The sequence below is a fragment of the Lygodium microphyllum genome, chromosome 16, assembly GCF_053477565.2.
Source record: "Lygodium microphyllum isolate KBCC chromosome 16, Lygodium_microphyllum_v1.1.10, whole genome shotgun sequence".
NCBI lineage: Eukaryota > Viridiplantae > Streptophyta > Polypodiopsida > Schizaeales > Lygodiaceae > Lygodium > Lygodium microphyllum.
Window position 1 is genome coordinate 32,749,761 of NC_141150.1, and position 24,416 is coordinate 32,774,176.

The 24,416-nt window shown below is 37.9% G+C and overlaps 2 protein-coding genes across 3 annotated transcripts in view; both read right to left on the reverse strand.

The window, feature by feature from the left end:
* Positions 1–15,902: 15,902 nt before the first annotated feature.
* Positions 15,903–24,416, reverse strand: part of LOC148022673 (DDRGK domain protein) — a 61,885-nt gene continuing 53,371 nt past the window's right edge. The window contains exons 6-8 of one of the 2 annotated variants that reach the window (XM_087695110.1): positions 16,840–16,896; positions 16,681–16,717; positions 15,903–16,585 (exon numbers count right to left, since the gene is read on the reverse strand). In XM_087695110.1, coding sequence (XP_087551236.1) covers positions 16,353–16,585; positions 16,681–16,717; positions 16,840–16,896 — 327 coding nt within the window. In that variant the 3' untranslated portion in view covers positions 15,903–16,352. The remainder of the gene's footprint in view (positions 16,586–16,680; positions 16,718–16,839; positions 16,897–24,416) is intronic. The other variant, XM_087695109.1, reaches the window with a different exon arrangement.
* LOC148022674 (uncharacterized) overlaps positions 17,482–24,416 on the reverse strand; it is a 29,613-nt gene continuing 22,678 nt past the window's right edge. The window contains exons 2-3 of the mRNA XM_087695108.1: positions 17,836–18,033; positions 17,482–17,686 (exon numbers count right to left, since the gene is read on the reverse strand). Coding sequence (XP_087551234.1) covers positions 17,590–17,686; positions 17,836–18,033 — 295 coding nt within the window. The 3' untranslated portion in view covers positions 17,482–17,589. The remainder of the gene's footprint in view (positions 17,687–17,835; positions 18,034–24,416) is intronic.

Genomic DNA, 24,416 nt, shown 5'->3' on the forward strand with positions numbered 1-24,416 from the left:
GAGATTGCAATAGAATCGACAAACAAAGTCTATCTAGTGCTGAGATGCCACCACTACCCCTCACATTGAGAATATGGAAGTCTCTAAAAAAAAGGAATATCCCAACATAAGCAACATCTCGAGATAATTAACAAGGTTGAAAAGTGGGTGCAAGAAGCTCAAAAGACTAAGCAAGCACCAAATGCCACATACCACAAGTTGCATAGAACTGTCAAGCATCTTGCCACCATCTTGCCTAAGACATGAACTTGAAACACAAATATTATCCTTTGACCCAACTGAGGTTGGAATGAGCCAAGGCATCATAATTTCCAAAAGAATTAGCAACCAAATAAGTCATCAGTTTTACCACCCTAAGGATGTGGAACCTAGCTTTATTGCCACCATAGCTTGGACCAACATGACAATACAACTTGGGTTGTTGATGCATAGTACCCTTGATGTTTGGAGATTTTTTAAATGTTGGATAGGGGGAGGGATGAAACCACAAGAACCACCACTCCGTGCAATCCACAGAAATAATACAAGCATGGAAGCAACTAACCGTTCTCCAAGAGCTTTTACAATCAACACCTTTTGGTGAGGGAGCTAAGTGTCACTTCGTTCTCCTGGAGGCTCTAGGTGACTCGTTAAGAAGAGGAAACATAGATATATGTGCCAAAGTTAGCATAGTCAATCATTCAACACTCGAGGCTTGGGGAAACCTACCATAGAAAAGTTGCATTTTAATGTGACAATGGTTGATGGTTACAAGATTTCACCACTCAGAGTACTAAAGAATTGGCTAGTCAAAAATGCAAGAATCAATTTCAGTATAAACTTCATGTTGATGAAGTGAGTAGACTGTGATTTGCTTCTAGTTCACCCTTGGATACGGAATGCCTTGCCTCATTGAGGACTAAGGTAACAAATTGGTCTTCTTGAGAAACTAGTGAGCTGCAATAATAGGATAGAAATGGAAAGCTAGAAAACCAGGCCCGTTGATCCCAAGGCCATATCAAAGGTGTTGAGATGCCAAGCTCAACACAAGATAATACTCACATACATGGATGATTGTTTCCACATTCATATCGCTAACAGTACCTACACCAACATATCATTCAAGTGATACTTTATAGTTACACATCAGACGAATAGCTTGTTCTATTTTTTTTTATCCTTTAAATATATAAAATTTTACAGTTAGAATTTTCCCACCCCCCTTGGGTATCTTGCCACTTCTTGTGGTCTTTCTAGCTAGCCATGGTTTCTATTCATGCTTGTAGACTAAAAAATGACTAGTACACGTAACAATTTCAAAGGATCAACAACCTCTTTTGTTTCTTTCCTCATTGTTTGCAACTTTCTTGTCACTAAAGTAGCATTCTACATCCTTTTTGCTACATGGCTTACTTCTTGACTTTCCTCTCTCAATAAGAGTTCCCCCTGGCATTTGACCTTCCTCTCACCATATGTGCATTGGAGTTGTTTGACCTTGCATTGTTATTTATGTTCAACTCAATGGTAATGAGAAAATTTCTCTCAATATTAGCACTCATAAGACCACTTGCAAGAGTGTGGAGTTACTAATGGCAATTTTGAATGTATCCCAACTTTGAGGAAAGGTCACTAATAAGAAGGTGGCCTTCATTGAATCATGAAAGAAAATATTTTGAGATGTCAATTGGCTCAAAATAGTGGTGAACCAATTGAGGTGATTAGACACTAAATCCCCCTCCTTCATGCATAGATCAATGATTTTTTTTAGCCTAGTAAACTTGCAAGATTGCACTTTCTTTCTCATATAGGTCGCCAAGATTTTTTCATACACCATATCACCTAGTATGTCTTTCACATCAAAATACATGGAGTTTGAGAGTATCAATATAATATTGGAGTATTCTAGCTCATCCAATTCCTCCCATACTTTTGTATCCATGTCTTGAAGTAGCTTAATCCCACTATATATGATTAGCTTCGCCTACTTTTGGACTAATACATTGTAGATCTGCTATTTTTGGTGTGAAAAAATCATGCTGTCAAGCATTTTAATACTGAACAATACCTTCTTTGAACTCAATGAAGAAGCCATAATGACAAGACTATGTCTACACACACCAAGCATGACAAGGAATACCCAAGTGCAAGCTCAAAATAGACAACGAACTCCAAAAAAAGTGCCCTACAAAGCCAAAAAATGGCTATCCAAATATTAAAACAGCATAAAACTTACACAAAAATGATAATTTAGCACTCCCAAAGGCATGTGAATTTTTTCAAGCTCTTTCGAGTATTGACTATCTTTTGAGCATAAAACAACCGCTAGAGATCAAGAATATGCAAACTACCTTCACAAATCAATTCCAATGTTGTACATAATCTCTACAAATAGACCACAAATAGCACGGGATAAATCCTTTAAGATAAAAATCTTTCAAATTCTTTATGTAATTCCAAGCCAATAGTAATCCAAGAGCCTTCGAGTGTTAGCTACTATCTAAAACTAATATCCAAACCAGAATTATTCTATTCTGTGTAAAATAGTGAATTGAAAACTCCTGAGCATCAACTCTATGATTGCTCGGATTTGTAGCTCTTGTCATACTCTTTGCTTTGATCTATAATAACACCTCAATTTGATATCATATGCAAAAATTCTAGTCAAATTACAAAAGTACTATCAAGATGCCATAACTATCTAATGATTTCTGTAGCATGCTCTATATCCACTCAAAATGGATAGAATGGCTCCAAAGTGAACATGAAATGTATTTTTACTCTCCTCTATTGCACATATATTTGAGAGGAAGAAAATGGAAGAGAATGCTAATTTCTCTTCTCTTGAAAAGCTTCAATGTTCCTAAATCTTGAGCATCCCTAACCTTTTTTTGAGCATCTAAACCCAAGCTATTTTGCATCAATTCGAGCCACTAATGACTACCTAAATGTAACCAGATCAAGCCATTGCAACCTCAAATCGAGCCTCAATGAATCAAGCACCTTCTTGACTCAAATCTAGATCTTAATAAGGAGGATAGTACATTTATCAATGTGTAAATAGCAAGCATCAATGTCAAAGAAAAAGCTCAAATCCTTTATCTTCATGAAAAAGCTTCACTCCTTATGCTCCTCACTCTAAGCATGAGCTCAAATGAACACTAACAAACACCACTCTGATACCAGTTTTGAGAGCAAAGCAATGGTAGGATGCGAGGTAGAAGCTATGGAGTCCAAGAAGGTTGAGAGAGAGAATAGCACAAGAGAGTTATGTGGATATAAAATCAATGGTATCCTTATTCTTTGTCATCATCTCATTGATATATGATTGTACAGTGTATATGTATACAAGGGGTGCCACCCAGCTATTGACCATTACCCTTTACCCCAACAACATTAAGAAGAATTAATATACTAGTGTTAGGTACCCACCTTGATTTTTATCTCCTTCTATCATGTGGATGGTACCATTTTTTAGGTGGAAGTAGCCATGGTGCAATTCAAAGAAGATTAGAGGCCTTGGTCTCTGTAAGAAACTTTGCTTATGTTGAGTGATATGAATTGAGTGTCATATATTGAGACTAGAAATTTTAAGAGTATGTGTAAAGGAGTAGGTGAGAAGAGAAGGGGCTAAGATAGAGTAGCCATTTGAGAGAATATCTAATTGAGACTAGAAATGTGAGTAGTGTATGTGACAGAGTAGGTGAATAGAAGGGGCTAAGATAGAGTAGCCATGTAACACGAGATTCATAGGTGCTTTGTAAGACTAAGAACCTTAGTGTCTAATCTAAGGTTTCATGAAGATCAGAAATTTTATTCAACTTTAATGGATTATACATGGTTTCATAACCCTTAGAATGGATACTCATGATAGGACTTCATAAGGAAATGATATAAGTTGTATGTGAACTAGATATATAAGAAGAGGAACCTAGTCATTATTTGATGGATAAGTTAATACTAAAGTGTATCATAGAAAGATCAACCTTAATTCAACCATTGAAAACTTGGAGAAAATCTAACTATGGAAATGATTGAGAGAGTGTTCTTATTGGTTGAAGAGAGCCATGGTAAAAGAAAAAGGGAAAGCTTAATGATTGGAAGAAACTAAAGTAACTTTGAAAACTCCATGCATGAAATAATGTTATGATGTTCATGAACCAAATTTCATAGATGATTATGCTAGAGTCACTAGTGGTTTTATTATCGTCATCTTTTGTCGTGAACATTATTGGTATGGCTTTGAAAGAAACTCCATCCCACTGTTGAGATAATGGATTCTTTTAACACCCTTTCTTTAGACACATACACATATGCATGCATATAAGCATGCATGTGTCCATACGCATAACACCCACCCACACACAAAGGGGGTGGATTCAACATGGAACCCACTCTCTAACAACCATGTTTGACTATCTATCAAAATGATAAAGTAGTTCAACTTGCTACCCACTCTTAACAAGCACTAGATGAGGGGTATCTAGAAAGATTTATCTATTATTTTATCTTGTGATAAGTCAAATATATAGTTTTCTCTTTTCCTTGATTTTCATTCTTGTTTTAATCCTTTTTTGAGATAGAGTTAGGAGTCATAACTACCCATATCCAATGGGTCAATCCACCTTACAATATGCTATGTTATACCAACAATAATTATAGATATCATATCATTTTCTCCAATAAACTAAGTCTTTGAATGATATCCCACATCCATGAATTTCTCATTCTTTTTTCTTTTGTGTAGTTAAGGTATGATTGCAAATGTAAGAACCGTGGTGTAGCATCTCCCTCTATCCATAAACACACATATACATAAATGCATCTCCATCTATCCTAGCACACATCAAGTTGGATCTCTTTTAACGTGACCATATATATATATATATATATATATATATATGAGGGAGAGAGAGTGTGATATGGCTAGTTTGTGAGGGATTCCTTGAGATTTGGTCAGAACATACTATAGTTCCACTATTTAAAAGCAATGATTCTTTGATCTGTAGTAACTATAGAACCATCATTGTTGGCCACACACTGGGGACCAAGATATACACTCCATATTGGAACATGAGCTTAGTGCATGGGCTATGAGGGAGGATAGAGGAGCACAAGGATAGGATAGTTTCAGACATAGATACACCGCATTGGATCACATCCTCACACTCAAAGAAATCATTATGAGGAATGATAGGCTCAAGGCAAGAAGTTCTATTGTTGCTTTGTAGAATTTCTTACGGCATTTCACACAATACCTCAAGCATGTATCATGCAGAGATTATAGCAAATGGGTGTGTCAAAAGGTATGTAGTGGAGCATCTATGCATTCTATGAGAAAGTGGCATGCCGTATATGCAAATAAAGGGATGTTTGAAAGATTTGACAACACCATAGGAGTAAATCAAGGATGTATACTCTCACCCCCCACGTTATTTGAATTATAAATAGATGAGTTGATTGAATATAGATTAACTAAGATAAATGTGCTTTTCAAAATTAATGTTAGTTATGACAAATCTTATGTGCAAGTGTCTCAGAGCAAAGAGAGAAATACACCAGGTAGAGATACTCTCATGAAACAAGTTTTCCTCCCACCACACAATCTTGTTGAAACAAATGCAACAATGATAAAAATAATGAAAAGTGATACAAAGACGATTTCAATTCCATTACAAAGATCATTTTGCAATTTGATTACAAAGTTGTATTTTCCATACAAGAGGGAAATTTGTGATTTCAATACAAAATTTGTGTTGATTTAGGGTTGCACAAATGCAAGGACGCAACTTGGAGAAGAAGAAGCTTGAGAGAGCATAACTCAAAGTGTATTGAGAGGTATCGATAGAGAAGATTTATAAGACTAAGTATGCCCTAAAAGTGAATACAAGACTAGGGAAAACAACCTCTGAAAGAAAGAAAAAAGTGCCCCGACAGTCCTATGTGTGTTCACACACATCACTACCAAAATATAGTAATAAATTCCCCCATGAGTGATGTAGTGAATAAGAGCTAGCACTCATGTATAGGGAAGTTCCATGCATGGTGGATTATATCAATCCACAAAGGGAAGTAAACCCAAAGCTTTTTAGAAATTTTTGAACTTTTCACCACGCAAAGCCTTTGTGATAAGATCTACAAGGTTGTCGTCGGCACATAGGCCAAGATGGTCTCTCTTGTAGAGAGTCTCTCCATGACATAATGATAGTGCACCTCAATGTGCTTAGTATGTGCATGGAACACTAGATTTTGTGTAACTACCAATGTGCTCTGATTGTTAGTGAAGATGATGGTGGTAGATGATTGTTCAATAACCAAATCAATTAAGAGGCCTCTAAGCCAAACATACTCAACCGTACTTGTGAAAGATGCTGTATACTCAGCTTCACAACTAGTAGTGGCCATAGTGGGCTACTTCTTGAGCTACCAAGCATGAAGCAAAAACCACTTGTGGATACACAAGTATCATAACAACTAGCCCATTCAAACTCCAAAAAAGCATGTAAATCTAGTTGCAATGGTCCCCCCTTGGGATAAAAAAGTTCAAAAAGCTGAGTGTTGCTCAAGTGACAAAAGATCAGCTTTCTTGTTTACCAATGCTTAGACTTGCTTGGGCTATGCATAAACTCGCTAATTTGTGAGACTACAAACTCAGTGTCACACTTTGTAATGCATACATAAATCAAACTTCCAATAGCTTGTTGATAGAGGAAGATATCAAGGTACTCTTACATCATGAAGGCCCAACTTCAAGCATGTTTTCATACGAGTAGCAATAGCCTTGCAATCTTCAAGACCAAATCTTTGCAATAATATATTAACATAGTTTATTTGACATAAAGCGATACTTCCTTCACATTACTTAAAATGAATGCCCAAATAATGATGTAATGGGCACAAATACAACATGTCAAAAGTTGAATTGAACTTTACCTTAAATCCAATAATATAGGTCTCATTAGTACCACAAGTAACATGCACAATGATCATATGCACATTACCCTCATCTCTAACATATAATGTGATCTTAGTGGGACTATTTTGAAAATGATATGCCATCAAGTATGCACGTATCTTCTCATATTAAGCCCAAGCTCCTTGCTTTAGATCATACAAATCCCTTTTCAATATGCACACTTTGTTTGCTTGCCCCTTCTACACAAAACCATGATGCTAAAAAACATTCGCTTCTTCATGTAAATCACCATTCAGAGATGTAGTTTTGATATCTAAATGATGTACATTCCAACCATTATGAGCTGCTAATGTGCAAATGCTATGAATAGTTATCATATGACAAGTGGGAGAAAATGCTTCATCAAATTCAATGTCCTACTACTGAGCATAACCCTTTGCCACAAGTCTAGCTTTCTAGCGATCAACACTATCATCTAGCTTGTGCTTTGACTTGTAACCCATTTGGTACCAATGACCTTCTTACCACAAGAGGTAAATCACATAAGAACCAAGTGCCATATTTAATAATAGTATGGTACTTAGATTGCATAGGAGCCACCCAATTTTTTAAATTTTATGCATTTCCAAAAGCCATAGGCTCATCCTTATCATACAAATAGAAATAGCCAATGTATAACAATCTAATGCATAAGAGATGCTTAGAGACCTCGAACAAGTATGACTAGCCAATGATGCATCCAACTTACTATCACACAATGTTTGCACCAACCATTTTTCATAGACTGCTCAATCTCTACTCCCTCATCAAGAAGTGCATCATTCACATTTTTATCAAAAATAGGCCAATTGGCTTTATCATGAGGAATCTACATACGCTAAAAAACTACATGATTCGGCACTGCATTGGATTGCACACCACTAGAAAGAGGCAACATCAAAGTGTCATAGATATCTTGTGAGCATACATATGTTTCTTTCGTACATGAAAGTAAAGGATGAAAAGTATCTTTTGTGAAGAAAATATCATAGCTAATAAAGATACACTTTTGTGGATGGTATAATTTATAACCTTTGCTTTCAGTACTATACCCATAAAAATGCATTTTAAGCCTTGTTATCCAACTTCTTGCATTGTTGCACTAGAACCAAAGTATAAACCAAGTAACCAAAAACACACAAGTGAGCTATAGATGGCTTTTCACCATGCCAAGTCTCATATAGAGTGATAGGTTGCAAAACTTTAGTGGGACACTTGTTAAGTACATAGACTATAAATACAACAAATTTAAGCCAGAAACTATGCAACAAAGCATGAATCTTAGCCATGCATTGTTTGCATCTTCACCATGAGTGATTTGTTATTCCTCTCATCTATATCATTTTACTATGGTGTTTTTTCCCACGTTAATCTAGACATGCATTAAATTCCTTTGACAATTTTTTTTCCTTGATTAAAATGGGGGGTGCCTACTCTGCATCACAATAAATTTTCAGCCATGCTAACAAACTGTTTGAAGCACGAAAATACTTCAAACTTAGCTTTTAAATCATATATCAATGCATACCTAGAGTACTTATCAATGAAAGTCATGAAGTATAGATAGTTGTCAAAAGATGTTGTTTGTGTTAAACCACAAACATCACTCTGTACAAGCTACAGTTTACAAACATGTCTCATTGAATTGCCTTCACAATGTATTTTCTAGGTGCCTCGAGTAGGCAACAAAGACATCATATCAAATTTCTATTGATGGGATGCATAAAGTATGTGCAACATGTCAATTTGGAAAGCAAGACGTGCATTTCCACATGAAAAGCATGTATACAAGAAGCTACTTGAGCTTATATATCCTAATGTTTGGGGTCCTACAAAGATTGCAACTACGTGTGGGTACAAGTATTATGTCTCCTTCATTGATAATCATACTCAAAAAGTATGGATTTACTTTCTATGTGAGAAAAGTAATGTGTCCAATTTTCTCTCTTTAAAAGCTTTAAGGCTTTGGTTGAAAAGGAGATATAGTAATATATTAAATGCCTACGATTGAATGGAGGGGGAGAGTACTTCACTAAAGAGTTTTTTTATTTCTTGTAGGAAAATGGTATTCAAAGGCAATTTACATGTAGATAATGGAGTTGCTAAGCAAAAAGCCAAGCATATTACAACGATGGCTTGAGCATTGATGTCTAAAAGAGACTTGTCTTATTACTATTGGAATGAAGCATTTGCTATTAGAATATATATTACGAGTAGGATACCTATGGCTATTGTACATGGTATGACACCTAAGGAGAATCATACATGGAAAAAGCCAAATATCTCCCATCTAAAAGCATTTGGATGTATTGCTTATAGGCACATTTATGATGAGTTGTGCAGTAAATTGGATCCCAAAGCAAAAAAATGTGTATTTTTGGGATATTCTCTTAAATAGAAGGTATGCATATGCTATAACCATATGACACATGAGTTGAGAGTAAGCAAGAATGTCTTCTTTGATGAAATGAGAAGTCGGTATAGCAATGTGCAGATACAACTAGGGCTCATGTGCATAAGAATGTGACTTGTAGAAAACAGGTCAAGAGTCATAGACATTCAGTGGGACATGTGAGTCTCCTAGTTATGGGTCTGTTGATAAACCTTGAAGTGGTAGATTACAGCCATAGGTCACTCCACCAAGTACATCATAAGTGTTAAGAAAATGCAAGGAGAAGCTTGGAGACTCATCTATTATGACTAATATATCATTAGGTTTCTCTCATGTTGATGTGGATTCAAAAGGTTCTATAGCTAAGGTTGTGCAGTACATAGAGCCCACTAGTTTTGAGGACCTAGTGAATAATGAGAATTGGGATAATGCCATGGATGATAACTATATAGCTCATCACTATGCATACATGGCTAAGGTTGTGGGAGCTATAGAGACCACTAGTTTTGAGAATGCAATGGATAATGAGCATTGGGATAATGCTATGGATGAAGAAATGGCTATACTTAAGGCACATGGCACATGGGATTTGGTGCCTTTACCAAACGCAAGAAAGATATTGGCAACAAACGGGTTTACAAGGTGAACCATAAGTTTGATGGATCGGTTGAGTGCTATAAGGCTTGCTAAAGGGTATGCACACAGACTCATGGTACTATTGATTGTGAGGAGACTTTTGCTCTAGTGGTAGCTAAAATGGCTCTTGTGAGGGCCTTCATAGCAATGGGTGCATCAAAGGGTTGGATTATATATCAAATGGATATTAAAATTGTCTTCTCACATGGAGAGTTGCAAGAATAAGTTTACGTTGAGTAACCAACTAGTTATGTGGATGATAATTATCATGATTATATGGGCTGAAGTAAGTACCCAAGGCATGGCATGATAGGATTGTAGAATAATATCTTATTAGCATTGGATTCTACACAATATAAGTTGATCACTCACTTTATGTATATGAGAGTGATGTGGGTATTATGGTTATTAGTATATATGTAGATGAATTGATTATCATGGGTTGGTGATAGTGGGACAGAGATTGACCATATGAAGTTTCTTCTCAAGACTAAGTTTGAGATCAAGGATTTGGGAGAGGTTTACTATTTTCTTAAAATAGAAATAATTAGAACTACAAATGGTATATGGTTATCATAAAGACAACATGCTTTGGATATGCTAAAAAAGTATGGTATTATCAGTTGTTGTAAGCCAATCTCGATACCTTTGGATGTCAATGTTAAGAGCTTACCTTTGGATGTCAATGTTAAGAGCTTACTACACATGAGAGTGATATGATTGTACCATTGAACTTGCATGGTTACACAAATGTGGATTAGGCTAGTAATATTTCAGATAGGAGTTCTATCTTTGGATTTATGTTTTCCTTTGGGAATTGTATTGTTATTTGGAGTTCCCACATCTTGTGTCTCTCTTTGTCTATTGCTCTTGCTTCCACTCATGCACTTACACTTCGGGCTCACTCCCTTTACTCTTGTCTATTTATAGGAGTTGCTCAAGAAGCATAGTAAATGTGAAATTTTTAGGATGGAATATCACTACTTTGGCCGTAAAATATCCAAACAAGGTATTAGAATGGATTTAGACAATGTCTAGACTATCTTACAATGACCTCATCCTACAAATTTGGAAGAGTTACAAATGTTCCTTGGCTTGGCAAGATTTTACCATACATTTATTAAAGTTATCAAGTGATTTACTATACACAAGGATTTCAAAGGAAGAAAGGCTAGATGGGCTAAATGTCTTCAAGGATTTGACTACATGCTACAATATCACAAGGATTATAATCTTGTAGCTCTAATGCTCTGAGTAAAATGTCTAAGATTGACACTCTCTCATTTATAGTATTGAAGAGGAATCTAATTAAAAATCTATAAGACAAATGTGAGCATGATCAATCTTATGCAAAGGTATTGAATGTGGTTATAAGAAGGGATCTTTCACCAATCCATGCAGAATATGTAAACTCCACATAGGGCTCCTCTCTTATAAGTGATGAGCTCAATCGATGGAAGAACTTTACCATCGATAACGAGTACTTGCTTCAGAAAAGGATACGTGTACCCCCAGGACTCAAACACTCCATGACAAATTCTTTAAAAGTGTCATGTTAGTCCTAGTAGTGCAGGTCATCTAGGGATCAAGAAGACCTAAGCACATGTATGTACACATTTTTATTGGTCTAGATTGCATAAGGATATAGAACAATACATTATTCTATGCCAAAATGTCCAAGTGAACAAAGTTGAGTGTTGGAAGGCAGGTGGGCTTTTATATCCCTTAGAGATTTCTAATGGAAAGTGATAAAGTCTCTCTATAGCTTTTATTGCTTTACTTTCTACTACCAATTGTGGTCGTGATGCCATCTAGATAGTATGCAATAGACTCATAAAATGCATAGATATATTCCAATGAAGGCAACTATGAAAAAATATGAATTAGCATGGCTATTTGCAAAGTATATTTATCCATCTATCTAGGATGCTAGCCAATTTCATAAGCAATCATGATAAAAAGTTTAATAGCCATTTTTGGAGCACTATATTCACAAGTTTAGATGCAGTGCTCAATCAAAGGAGAGAGAGAGAGAGAGAGAGAGAGAGAGAGAGAGAGAGAGAGAGGAGGGGGAAGGGAGATATGGCATAAGAGAGAATATGATACATAGTTCAATCATGTGTTTTAGGGTGTCAAATTTTAAGTTCCCATGGTAAATGTATTTAAAAATCTATTTGTGGACCAAGTTTACTTTAATGAGAATCTAGTAAAAGTAATAATGGAGTGTTCCAAGAGTAGACTAGGGCCTCTTACAACAAGAAACCAAGCCTTATCACAACAGTCTCCTTACAAAATTTCCTAAGATTAGGTTTCCATTTGTGTTGGGCATCACAAGTGTGTTATTGTGTTTAGTGTTGTTGTGATGGGGATAACACATCAACAAATTATATGTGGTCTTATAGCCCTTTCCCATTTAGGCTAGTTACAACACTAGCCTAGCTGGTGGATGGACAACTGAGTGCAAAAGGGCCAACCAAAAAGATTTTTCCCAAAAAATGGGCAAGAAGGCCTTAAGGCTTGGTTCACATGAGGCGAAAAAAGGAAAAACAAGAGGGGCATCATCCAATATGTATCATTTTCATTTGAAAACAAAAAGGTGGCTTTCTTTCAGACAACTTACAAAACTTTATATTTCTCTAGTACTTGATTTGTAGGGTTTCATAGGTCAAATAATTGACTCTAATTATACAATATTTAAGAGTTGAAGACAACAAGGTGCAAGACAATTGTGATGTTGCATACGAACTTTCATTATTAGACAACATTAAGTATTACAATTTAATTATACAAATGTGATAATAATCCATATTGGTGACTATATTATGATGTTTTATATAGAGAAAAGTTATTCAATATAATAGCATTAGAACATTAAATTCAATATTAGAACATTGGAATTATGTAAAAGTGCATCCATATTATATATTCCCCCTATTTTATTTAAATTCATGATCATCTTAAATTTTCATTCCTTGCATGTAGTGCTACTACTCTAGCATTAACCCACAATAGTTGTCTCAATTGAATTTCACTTGTGTAGCTTATATGCATGGAAAAATGTCAAGGAGATGTGGGGCTATGGAAGCACAAGAAAATGAGAGAGAGAGAGAGAGAGAGAGAGAGAGAGAGAGAGAGAGAGAGAGAGAGAGAGAGAGAGCTTGTCTTCTGCTTAGGTAGATTACACTCTTCGAAGATTTTTTAAACCTCAAAAATCCAAACCAAAATGAGGTCACATACAAATTTATGAGCTTTTCTCCACCCCTTGTCATGAAAAGACAAACACATAAAATGGGTGAAATTGATGTTAATTTTTTCTTAACATACATGACAAGAGCCCTTAAATTAAAAGACTTCCTGAATGAGTGGATGAGGCATGGACTATAATATGTCTATAAGAATGCAGAGCCAGAAGTATGGTGGAAGAAAGAAGGATAGAGGTCAATGAGAGAGAGAGAGAGAGAGAGAGAGAGAGAGAGAGAGAGAGAGAGAGAGAGAGAGAGAGTGTGTGTGTGTGTGTGTGTGTGTGCGTGTGTGTGTGTGTGAGTAAATCAATCACTACATGCCTAGAGTGTGGGCATGGACTTTTTGAAACTTGGCATAAATATGGGTAGGATACCTTTACATACCAAAATTAAAAGCTCTATCAAAAAGTGAAAAATGATAAAAATATCAAGTTGTTATCCTAGATATGCAAAAAGTACCCTTGTTTGTCACTTTGTAAGGTGAGCAAAGGAGACTCTTCACCTAAAAGTGGACACAAAATTTGACAATTTAGTAGGTAAATAACAAGTCATGTCCTCTCTTGTGTGTAAAAGAGATTAAACACCGAGATGCTAAATAGACACTTTGATTGGTTATGAACTTGCAAACTGACTGTTGATGATTTGGACGATAACTGGCCTTGAAGTTAAAACAAATAACACGATAAGAACATTGCACAAAAATCATAGGTTTGCATATAATTCTTGTGTGTATACACATTTATTGGAATTATATTGGCCAATTAACTCACAATCCTTAAACCTAATAACTTGGTTCAAGACATGCTAGTTTAAATTATTATTTCACACACACACACACACACACACACACACACACACACACATCAAATCCCAACAAATTACTAAAAATATGTGATGTTTATCATGCATAAGGTGGGAGAATTTTGGTAGCAAATCCCATCAATTTGTCTATCAATCAATGGACTCAAAAGATAGCAACCCTATGGAGAAGTTCCAACACCATATCACATATAAACCAAGACTTGATATTAAGCAATAAGCTTATGTATTTCCATATGGCACCTTAACCTCCCCATACTCCGAGCCAAAGTGTAGGGGGAAGCATTCTAGTGAATGTATTTCCAAGCCACCCTCCATCGATTGGCAATCTTCCTCCCGAGTTTGCACTATTCCAATGACCTAGATAGTTATGCATAGAGGATTTCACACATGCACAAAGAATTGTGATTATGCAACCAATTCCTCATAGCCCTCAATCTAGTCCTTCATTAACACAAGCATCTTCTTTTTCACAAGGATCTCAAGCAACAAATTCTTTTGAGTCAACCCAAAATATGTGTTGAGGTTAAAGCCATTGATTCCTAAGTATCAACAATGTCACAACTCCAAAAGACTAGTAAAGCATGCACACCACAAGCTCCATTCGAGACTAATGTGCCAAGGCTACCTAAACCAAAGAGAGTATGGAAAGAAAAGAATCAAGAAACCTTATCCCATGCATTGGATTAGACTCCTACAAAATGAAGGGAAAAAAATCCTCAATGAAAGGATCCATGGATTGTACATCTCATTCACATTTGAGGATCGATGAGCATAGATTTCTCCAAACCACCCAAGCAAGGAGTTAATATTCAACCCAAGGTGGCACCACAACTAGCATCCTTGTTTCTCGAGTTCGACAAGGATGGTGAGACAAGCAAAAAATAATGGGGATGTGTCTGTAAGTCTTATAAAAAAGTGATATTAACAAGTGAGATGAAGGCAAAGAGATTTCTGGGCAACATGATCGACAAGCCATGAAAGTTAAAGTGGAAGCTATGGAAAGATTTGTGCAAAGACTATACAGATTTAGAAAGAGATCCCAATCTTAAGAATGCTCATACCAAATTTTAGCATTTCTTTTGATAACCTAGTGTGTATAATGGTGAAACCATCAATAAATTGTTCCACTCAAACTGAATTCCATAGAGTAGTCAATGATTTTACAAAGATAGTTATCAATACATAGGGAGAAACCAACATTACCCACTAGATGGTATGTCTTGAAGTTTACTACTTATATCTTCTTATAATTTGGCATTCCAAATCTAATGTCAATGGCCCATTCTTTTGTAGCATATATTATACATTCATGGATCATATTTTTTAAAGTATGTGATTTTCTAAGGAAGGAGCATCCAAGTGTGGAGAAGTCTCATTATTGGGTTGGTGGTGTGAATTTCAAGAACACTTTACCATGGCGTGATGTGCATGCATCGACAATGAGTGATGCATCCTCATATGAAGTCAATACCACAATTGTCTCCAAATATACAATCACAAATGTTCCACAAGACATTGCCTCAAATGAGTCAAAATCTTCTTCAAAAGTGATTGAAGGATTCACCTTTACATTAAAATTTTGTAAGGCACATACACTATTGAAGTGAAAACCAATTATCAAAATATTAGTTGAAATAAAAGGCAATTTCTTTTCGTTTGGGTTAAGAGATACTAAACCATGGGTATCCTCAAGGATTGAAAATATGTGAAGGCTATTATTCTCAAGTAGCAAGTAGAAGCATTAGTAGCTGGACACAGATTTTTAAGGTGCATCTTTCTGGGCAATCCAATGCTTCATGAAAAAACACAATTCTCTTTTTTGTAATATGAAGAATGTACTGAGTAATATTTGCACCCCTGATATGTTCTCTTTGCAAATCTAGTAATTTCAACCATACAGGCTGTTGTTGCCATCCAAGCCATTGTCATCCAATCCAAAAAAAGATAAATTTTTACTATATTCTCATTGGTACCCATTGGTTTAAACAAGAATATAGAATATAGAATTTTGTTTTTGGGGGCAGGGGAGAGAACTGACACGTGTCCTAGTGGACCAGAACCCATTACAGTGTAAAGACAGTGACATTTTTACATTGTCACAAATCTTCCAACATAATTTCCTATCTAGAAGAAATCCTAATGTCTCCAAGACAACCATTCATTAAAAAGTAACACTTGCAAATGCACCACCAGGAAACATTGACAGTGGAACTCAATTATACAAACACCTAAATTGTTGAGTTCTATCTACATATTCTATCTCTGTTGATATGCCATATAGACCCTAATTTAGGTACACAGAAAATCAAGAAACTTTATAGAGAAGACACTACATTACAGAGATTGGAGGTGATCCACTGTCCAGATTTGTCAAGCTACTGCCTTCACTTGCACTATCTTGCACTAACTTGGGTTCCAGGTCAATAAACTCATTTGATTTGCTTGCCAAGTGGGCAATGCTTACTCGACCATGCTTCTTTATGTATTCTGCTACAGCTCTCATTTCCTCCAGTGAAATGTAAATATACTTTCCACGATCATCCATTACACCAGAAAGGCGACCTTCAAATGAAAAGCATGTGTAAACTGCTCGGTTAGAATATATCACATCCACACTTTTTCCAGTAAAATCATGACAACCAACTCACAACACTCACCTAGTTTCTCAAGTGATAAAATTCTATTGATGGCATCCTGCATTTGTGGACAGTATCCAATAATTAAGCAAGGACTGAAACTAGCAATTTGAGCATATTAAACCAGCTAGATTACACTTTTGATTTACTGAAAATAAATACCAAAGCAACACAAAATACCTGTGTTCGAAGATGAAACTCAGCTGCAAGATCTTCCAACTGCACGCACTTCTGCTTCTGCAAGTTATTTGCTAGTAGCATCAATTACATGCCCAAAAAATGGCTACATTGGCTCTATGAATTCAACCAGAGTATTAATAACAATTTGATCTTTTGAAGGCCTGATCAAAATGCACAGCCTAAACTATAAGTTCTCTCAACTCACCATTACCACTTAGTGGGCAGATAGTTGGAGAGTAGAGAGAAATAAGCACTAGATGACAATTCCACATTGATTGACTTGAGATATGCACAATAATGAAAGGGATTGTGGCAATATATCAAGTGGGTGTTATAATCCTTAATTGGCTGGGTGATAGATACAACGAAGTGCTTCCATCATACCCAATGCTACTCGAAATGATAAAGAAATGAGGTATTTAAAGCCTAAAATCAGCTTGCCCTGCTGATAAAATATGGTTGAGGTTCCAAAAACAAATTTCTTAATCACTTACATAAACTATAAGAAGGGTGAGCCTTTACTTGTCTACAAGTGAAATATGCTTCAAACAGATGAATTTGATATTTAACAGTGTAAAATGGCAGCTGGCACAACTTTCCACTCAAACCCACTAATTTCACTGCAGGAACTTGATACCCATTTTCAATAGATTCTAGAAAGAATAGGGCAACTTATTGGTATCAGGGCTGCTGTGATTCATGGATTTTGGTTTCTAGACTAACCAATCAAAGCTAGTTGGTTAAAGTGGTTCATCCAAACCTGCCATGCAATGGAGAACTGGGACTTGCTGTGGCATGCTGCTGTAGCTTGTCAGGCTGACCTGCTCCTGACTTCCTTTGGCACCACCTGGAGTGGGACAGTCAACACAGCCTCAGCTGCTCTTCTCAGCCTTCCCAGCACACCAAAACACAAACAACACCCACCCCCCCGCCCCCCCCCCCCCCCCGCCCTTCCTCTCTCTTTATCTCTCTCTGTGTTTTTGCGTTGGCCCCTACCCAATTTTAGCTGAGCGTCCTGCCTCACCAGCCCCTCCTTTTATCCTCCACAGCTGTCTCCTCTGCCTCGACTCCAGCTTCACAACAAATGGAATCCATATCTCAACAGCACCAGATGTACCATACAAATCACATAGGTGATGGCACATGCAATGACCAGCAGTACCTCTTGTCTCCCTTTCTCCGAGTGGATGTGGTCTGATACAATAAGAGTGGAGTGGAGTAAAAATAGACTACAATACGAGACCCGAGACAAATGGACCAGCCCTAAATGATCAGCCTTGCTGCCAAAACAAACACCCAATAACAAGCCTAGCAATGGAGATATGCTACGGTTTGCAAAAGAAAACACAGCATGTACAACTGAAACACAGTAAATAAAGACAATACTGCAAAAAGCAAAACTAAAAAATAAAGATCAATTGAATGAATGAGATATTGAATAATGAATAGATAAATGAATTGTTAGATATGCTCGATGCCCCACCCCCATAAGGTGCCACCAATGATCCATGGTGCTCTAAGTTGTAACACCCCCATTATGAGGAGAAGCCGCGTGAGCCCGGGGACATTGGTTGGATCCTGACTTATATGCCAAATCAGGTCTATGTGACCAAATGGCAAAAAGGTGACCTTTGCAGATCCAACCTTTGGGTTAGATGGAGTAGTTACGCTAGTAGCAACTCGAGGCATGATGCATCGAGCTACCGAGCGTGGGAGTTATCAAGGACCCCTATTTTGGGGTCTGGGGGCCATGAAAGTGGCCCTTAGCTTGGGGAGGGGGTCTCGGGGGGGCCAACGGTTCCCTGATAGGGATCTAGGGGCAGCACCCTCGGCCCGATAGTAAAGAAAATGTTCCCTGGCCAACTAGGACAGGTCATAATATGGTCGAATAGGTTTACCAAACCACCTTCCCGGGCTATAAAAGGAAGACCCCTCCAAAGCTAGAAACTTGTAACATCATAGCATATACAACAATGACACCAGAAGCACCATGGATACTCTTGAGCACTCACTGAACGCTAGATGCCCCTTGGTAGAAGCACCAATGTCGATACATATCATGCTTAAACCCTACTCATAGACAGTGGAAATGTTTGGATCTCAATGTCTATCACAAAGCGCTATAGAAGCACATCATGACCGTGAATTCCCCTCTTCCAATCAAACCACCGAAGTGTCTTCCGTTGTTCCATGGAACTCCATTCCATGGATTAAGGAACTTGGGAAAATGTTCCATAAGCATCATTGTTTCCATTCCCGTTACACAAACATGCATAGTGTGATACAATTACCTTAGGGTGTATATGGGAGAAATCCTATACTTAAATCGCTTCTTAAGCATATGAATGTGTTGGGAATGCTAGATTGCAATAGTTATGTCTTGGGCCTCGTATCATCTTATGTTGCAAAGCTTGTCAATATATATTAGTGCTACATTCCCAAATTTATTCAGTGCCCTCATTCCCATTCCGAACAAGAGTCTTGTTCTGTGTATGTGTTCTCGTTCCATGTGACTATGGTGTCTCCCCACGTGGAAATTGACTAGAAGCAAACACCGCTAGCTCTCAAACCATCCCATCATGAACCTAGAAGTCACATCAGCTCCAAGATTTCAGCTACTAGAATAAGCTAATGCATTAGAAAGCCGCCCTCAAGGTCCACCACATCATGTAGATGTATCGCAAGCATTATCATGCACTTCCTTCACCCTCTTGCAATCATTCCTCTAGGGAAGATACATAAGGAGCACAACTCCACTATTATAAGATAGGAGTATCCTCACTCTATGCCAAGACATGCACCCAAGAAGAATAGATGTCATTATAGACGACATAAGAGAATATCAAAGAGCTTGTACGTGCAAACCTACCATGCACTAGTACAACCTAGCCACACCATAGGAAAAGTCTACTTCCCTCCCTAACATGAAACCATCATCCAAGTCAGTATAGAGGGTCAAGAATCCATGTAGCAGCCATCCATCCACCATCAGCCAAACAAAACTAGCTATGCCACCAAAGAGCATGAAACTGGTCTATATCTACAAATCAAAATCCAAGCATCCTCCAAGTTCGAAAAGGAAGCCTCAAAAAAGAAATGTTAGGCTTGGTGAAGGAATCTCAAGCCAATTATATAGGACAATCATAAAGAAGACCAATGATATGCAAGCTGATAATAGAAAATTTTGCGACGCAAGGTGGGGGGAAGCATGTGTGTGTGAGTGTTATATTAACGTCTTGTGGAGACCAAAACTAACCTAAAGGACAAAATCAAGTACATCAATCATCATTTGTACATTCTACTTTGGGTGCCAAAAAGGCATAATCAACTAGAAACTAAAAGAAAAATAAAAGTAACCTCTAAGGTCAACCTATTATTTTAAGTCTAAGAAGATGAAGATATCGAGAATAATAGTTTTGTTCAAAATATGAAAACATACAAAGAAAGGTTTGTAGAGTTATCCCTTTCATTAACATTGGGGATTCTTCAATCATGGTCAAACAAAAACATCTAGATCCTTGCAAGGAACTATGATATGGATGGTAGATGAGGTCGTACCCACCCAGCTCGAGAACATTAAGCAAGAGTTGGCTAAAGTATTTGAGGCCCAAAGACATGGAAAATGGGCAGTCTATAGATGTGGCAGAGCCTTCATTGTAGAGATTCAAACACCCAAGGTAGAAGAGAAGTGGCCATATGAAAATGTTTAGGTGAACCTTTTGACATATCCTACCCCTATCTTAGTCCCATTCATCATCCAAGCCTCCTACCTTGATTTCCTTGGTGGCCCAAGCTTCAAGATGTTTTTCTTCAATTTGTGTTATGATTTCCTTTACTAGAATCTCTTTCTATGGTTCAAACTATTGTATCTAATAGGTGGTCTCGTCTTTGCATTTCTTCATCTGACTAACGTGCTCTTCCAATTCTTGAACTTTCTTCCTTGCTCCCTTCTGTTCCTCCTTTAATCTTTTGTTTTCTTTGGTCTATAACAAATGTCAATCGGAACAGAGTAGAACAATGGTAGAGCTTAGAAGAAGATAGTGGGGAGAAGAACATTAGGTGGGCAAGGGAGGTCAAGGCAGGTAAGGCAAAGGTGGGGCGAGTAAGGCAAGGGCAAGGTAGGGTAGGTTGGGGCAGAGTAGGTAAGGCAAGGGCGGGGTCGAGCAAGTCGAGGCAGGCAAGGCAAGGGCAAGGCAAGCAAGGCACACACACACACACACAGAGCAGAGGATTTCCAATGGTTACTGCTTCTTTTGTCAAACATCTGTAGAATCCCCTCGCCATCAGTTCCTTATTCATCCGATGGGATGGAAGATTTGGGAGCTACCATCAGCCTTTTGGTTGTGAGTAGTTGGACTACCAATGCTTCCAAAATTATCGGTCTTTGGACATCCCAAGTTTGTGGATCCTGTGCATGTTAATATGAAAGTGCTCTTTTATTTCTTACACTTCTAGGATTGTTGGTATATATGGACCATGAGGAATGCATTCATCTTTGATGCTTCATCAAGAGTGCAAAGTCATATAGTCCGCTTGAAAGGACTTCTTCATTGTCAACTCGACTTGATTGAGTTGGTAGATATTCTCCCTGGACAGGATTTGCTTCCTTGGCACACGGTAGTTTCTTCTGTCCCCCTCTAGTCACTCTACTTTCTTTGTACTTTAATTGTGATGTCTCAAAGAGGATCTATTGAGTCGATTGTATCTACTCCATGCTCGATGGCCTAGAGCCATCTTGCATATCGCAATCTTGTAATCTTGTACTTCTTTTGTGATTAATATAATTACCTATTACGAAAAAAAGTGTGTGTGTTTTGTGCTACTTGTGGTCTATCAACTGAACACGAGTTCCACTATTCACATAGAAAAGCAAAGAGATGGCAATGAAGTGAATGTGGTGACAAGTCACAGCAACCAACAAACAAAACCCTCTCTATAGCCAAAAATGCAAAACATAAGTGTGAAGTAGAACAAATCAACAAAAACGCAGAATTTACCACGACCCAAAGCAATAAACCCACAAATGCAAGATCATGCAGGGTCAAAGATAGCAGGCGAAATGTGTGGCAGCCCTCACAAAGCAGTCCAAGCCCTTCACAACAGTAGCAATTCCAAAACACATGTTAGAACCTTTATTAGTAGGAAAAAGTTGTCTACTGCCAGAAAGAGGTCATCCAGTTGTTGGAGAGGCCGCCAAGAGAAGACAAAGAGCTGAGGATGAAAAAAGCAATGTATACGAACTCCAAAAGTGATGGACATAGACTTCAGCAGCTCAGACCATTAAGAAATCAGGTTGCCAGTATGCAGCAGGCCTGCGTGACACAGGAGCAACAAAACACAGCACTTTGAAACTTGAAACAGTGAGTAACAGCTGCATGAAAAGCACAGAACCTGCAATACTGGTAGTCTTATACCATGTGAGAATCAGCAGCGTAAGCAGAAGACACAATTGTGAGGCAGTGAGAAAAATGAATAGTGAAGAAGAGAACATAAGAACTCAAAGAATGAAAGAACAGGTGATGGGACCCATAACTCAGACATGAGATATACCATACAAACCACACAAGTGATGGCACGTGCAATGACCAATAGTACCTCTAGTCTCCCTCTCCAAGTGGATGTGATCAGATACAATAAGATTGCAGGAGCAATGAAGTACATATAGACTACATGACAATACCCAGGCAAAATGCACCAGCCCTAAATGAGCCATCTGGATGCGCAAACAAGCACCCAAAACCAAGGCTAGTAAATGTGTCTAACACCAATATGTACACTACTAACACCTCCTCCTTTGCTTCAGCACTAAGCCCCCTCCCTCCTTATCTTGCAGCCACCTTACCTCTTTCTCGTTATGCTATCAGTTCAGCAGCTTTGCCGATTGGGACTAGTCTTCTTTACCACAACCACAGTCGAGATCATAGACGCTCAGACTAGTATAATGATTGCTTGAGGCAAGGCACAACCTAGTGACCTTTATACGGTGACTTAGTTCCTCTCCCAATGGATTGCCAAGAACTCTGAGTTCCACCATTTCTCGGCTTTAGTCACCATAAGGAAGCCTATGAACAATGAGCATCTTTGGCATTTTGCCCATCAGCACCAAAATCCTCCCACCATAATGCTGCCCCAATCTTATTCCACAAGTACATCTGGCCAGCCAAAAGAGTCCTCTTGCTCTCTATACTCAGATAGCTGATTTCTAATTTTTCTCCTCGTATCAACATCAAGGCACCATTCTCTCCAGAGTAGTCCTCCAACCACCCTATACTTCTTTATCTTTCATTTGATTGCCACTTTGAAACTTTGGATCCAACACACACACTTCTGCCTGCAAGGGAGAGTGGTAGGAATTCCATCTGCTGATGCACAAGTCATGGATGGACTCATACATGTCTGCATCGGGCTCTAAATCCTTCAATCTCTCTATCGTCTTGTCCATGGCCTCATAGACCTTGCCAATGCATGACTGCATACCATCCACAAGCCTCAACAAATGCATTACTTGCTGCACCATAACATCAATGTGCTTCACATCCTCCAAAAATACAAGATTCTATTCCAATTCTTTGCATTGTATCCTTGCAACTGTGATAGCCAATGGTGAAGAAATAAACTCATCACTAATAAAGAGTTGTCTCAGAGCGCCACTACATGTGATCAATCGACCCAACACAAGAAAATTGAATGCAAACTAAGTCTTAGAGTATTTCAGCAGCATTTTGTTTAGCTTCTCGCTAAACTCATGGCGCGAAACTAATGATTCAACACAAATGACACCATCAAATTTGCATTGTCAATGACAAGCTGTGTCCATGGCAACCTTTCAATATCTTTTAGCAAGTTGTTCAAATAGTGAGACATGCAATAAGAAACAATAATATCCGGATAGACATTCTGCAAAATAGCACATGCTGCCTTGTTTGCGAGCTTATCATCAACAACAAACCCCACAACAAGATCTCTGCCAATGAAATCCATTGCATCTACCCACTCAACAAAAAGTGTATCGGTCGATTTTCCTGTTCCTGAAGTATCATGAGATGAAATGAAGTACATCTCACTTCGAGAGTAAGCAACCACCCCATAGATCTTCTGTGCAAGTCACTCCACCGATCTGCAATGAATGACACCATTATTTGGCCATGCACGCATGGTTTTCTCAGCTACTTGCTCCACCGCTTGCCCTTCCCTTTCAAGCAATGTTGTACACAAGGTCTCTGATGAAGGAGTATAAGTTGGGCCATACTCCCCGATCTTTTTGCACATTACTTTAAAATATTCTAACCTCGCAACATTGAATGCAATGTGATCGTGAAAAAAGAACCGTGCAACAATAGCATCAACTTCCTCTTTTTTTTTGTGGATCCCAAACAGCCTCAAGAGTGCGTTGTCACCTAGGAGGATCAATCGATGCTTGCCCAACAAATGCTTCTATTCCAAATGCATCTAGAATAGATGATGTGTCACTAGCATCAATACTAGATGGTGCACAAGATACTTGAGAGGTCAATACCATCACAAATGTAGCAGGGTCGACCGCTGGTGCACGTGGTGCTCTTCTCAATGGTAACGAG